We start from the raw sequence: 2,500 nt of genomic DNA on the forward strand, positions 1-2,500 counted from the left end.
TTATCAAGAACGTGTAAAAACGAGAAAATGGGCACCGAAAACTTGTACAAGTGGATTAGTTTTCAGTCCGACACACTGCCGTTGCATTGAAGATAGTCGTGAAACGTGTCAATATCCAGGCGGTATTACCAGAACACGTAAACGAGATACTGATGTGAATTATTTCCAACAGCTAACAAACAGCAACACATGGGAAAGAAAAAGGTGTTACAGTGGTGCTACCTTCAGTCTAACTAAATGTTATTGCACTTTCGGTGGTTCATCAGTCATTGTTACAACGCCTGAACCTGAAAATGATATTAAAATATGTAAACATCCCAAGTATGGATATTTCCGTAAACGGGATTCAAACCCGCAGTTTTATTTTCAGATCAATAACAATAAAGCATGGGAGAAGAGAGCTTGCGCAGTCGGCGGCACATTCAACAGCGCCATCTGTGATTGTACTTATGTGAAACCAACAAGCGAATCGGAGACTACACCAAAGGTCGAACCTGAAATTCCTCAAAAGTTTTGTTGGGATGCACTTTCAAAAACACGACGAGGAACATTTAGAGATGAACGTTATTATTACGAACTGAAAGGCAATACATGGAAGGTGATAGCTTGTCAAAATGGATATATTTTTTCTCACGACAGATGTTGTTGTGTTTTAAAATCACAAATAACGACCCCTAGAACAGAACCGACAGGTGAACCTGAAACGGAGCCGACAGGTGAACCTGAAACACCATTCGAAGTATGTCCGCATAAGCCTTCTCAGTCTATAAGAAGAGCCACTACAAACCCACAGATTTACGAGCAGAAGACCACAGGAGGCAAATGGGTGAAAATATCATGCGAAGCTGCAAATCAATTCAACGTCAAAAAATGTTGTTGTGTTCCGACAGGTACAACTGCACAACCGGAGGGAACCACTAAATTTTCCCCAAAGTACTGTCTGGATAAATTGTCAAGTAAACGACGAGCAACATTTAGAAATGAACGTCATTATTACGAACTGACAGACAGTTTATGGCGGCTGAAAGCTTGTAAAAATGGAAAAATTTTCTCTTACGAGGAGTGTTGCTGTGTTTTAAAATCAAAACAAACAACGAATCCTTGGACAGAACCGACAAGTGAACCTAAAACTGAGCCGACAAGTAAACCCGAAACAGAACCAACAGGTGAACCTGAAACGGAGCCGACAGGTGAACCTGAAGCACAATTCGAAATATGCCCACATAAGTCTTCTCAGTCTATAAGAAGAGGCACTGCAAACCCACAGTTTTACGAGCAGATGAACAAGCAAGGCAAATGGGAGAGAAAATTATGTAACGGTGCAAGTCGATTCAACGCCAAAAAATGTTGTTGTGTTTCGCCAGGTGAACCCGAAACAGAACCGACAGGTGAACCTGAAACACCATTCGAAGTATGTTGGCATAAGTCTTCTCACTCTAAAAGAAGAGCCACTGCAAACCCACAGATTTACGAGCAGAAGACCACAGGAAGCAAATGGGAGAGAAAATTATGTAACGGTGCAAGTCGATTCAACGCCAAAAAATGTTGTTGTGTTTCGCCAGGTGAACCCGAAACAGAACCGACAGGTGAACCTGAAACGGAGCCGACAGGTGAACCTGAAACACCATTCGAAGTATGTTGGCATAAGTCTTCTCAGTCTAAAAGAAGAGTCACTGCAAACCCACAGATTTACGAGCAGAAGACCACAGGAGGCAAATGGGAGAGAAAATTATGTAACGGTGCAAGTCGATTCAACGCCAAAAAATGTTGTTGTGTTTCGCCAGGTGAACCCGAAACAGAACCGACAGGTGAACCTGAAACGGAGCCGACTGGTGAACCTGAAACACCATTCGAAGTATGTTGGCATAAGTCTTCTCAGTCTAAAAGAAGAGTCACTGCAAACCCACAGATTTACGAGCAGAAGACCACAGGAGGCAAATGGGAGAGAAAATTATGTAACGGTGCAAGTCGATTCAACGCCAAAAAATGTTGTTGTGTTTCGCCAGGTGAACCCGAAACAGAACCGACAGGTGAACCTGAAACACTATTCGAAGTATGTCAGCATAAGCCTTCTCAGTCTATAAGAAGAAGCACTACAAACCCACAGATTTACGAGCAGGTGAACAAGCAACGCAAATGGGAGAGAAAATTATGTAACGGTACAAGTCGATTCAACGCCAAAAAATGTTGTTGTGTTTCGCCAGGTGAACCCGAAACAGAACCGACAGGTGAACCTGAAACGGAGCCGACAGGTGAACCTGAAACACCATTCGAAGTATGTTGGCATAAGTCTTCTCAGTCTAAAAGAAGAGTCACTGCAAACCCACAGATTTACGAGCAGAAAACCACAGGAGGCAAATGGGAGAGAAAATTATGTAACGGTGCAAGTCGATTCAACGCCAAAAAATGTTGTTGTGTTTCGCCAGGTGAACCCGAAACAGAACCGACAGGTGAACCTGAAACACCATTCGAAGTATGTCCGCATAAGCCTTCTCAGTCT

At 43.0% G+C, this 2,500-nt stretch overlaps 1 protein-coding gene across 25 annotated transcripts in view; it reads left to right on the forward strand.

The window, feature by feature from the left end:
* Positions 1–2,500, forward strand: part of LOC115217256 (titin-like) — a 5,427-nt gene that overhangs the window by 439 nt on the left and 2,488 nt on the right. For 5 of the 25 annotated variants that reach the window (XM_036507135.1, XM_036507136.1, XM_036507156.1 and 2 more), the window contains exons 1-6: positions 1–1,085; positions 1,122–1,388; positions 1,563–1,610; positions 1,785–1,832; positions 2,205–2,252; positions 2,427–2,450. The exon at positions 1–1,085 is cut by the window's left edge. In XM_036507135.1, coding sequence (XP_036363028.1) covers positions 1–1,085; positions 1,122–1,388; positions 1,563–1,610; positions 1,785–1,832; positions 2,205–2,252; positions 2,427–2,450 — 1,520 coding nt within the window. Of the gene's footprint in view, positions 1,086–1,111; positions 1,389–1,562; positions 1,611–1,784; positions 1,833–2,204; positions 2,290–2,426; positions 2,451–2,500 lie in introns of all 25 variants that reach the window. The other 20 variants (XM_036507140.1, XM_036507144.1, XM_036507142.1 and 17 more) reach the window with 20 other exon arrangements.

Source organism: Octopus sinensis, linkage group LG11, assembly GCF_006345805.1.
Source record: "Octopus sinensis linkage group LG11, ASM634580v1, whole genome shotgun sequence".
NCBI classification, from domain to species: Eukaryota; Metazoa; Mollusca; class Cephalopoda; order Octopoda; family Octopodidae; genus Octopus; species Octopus sinensis.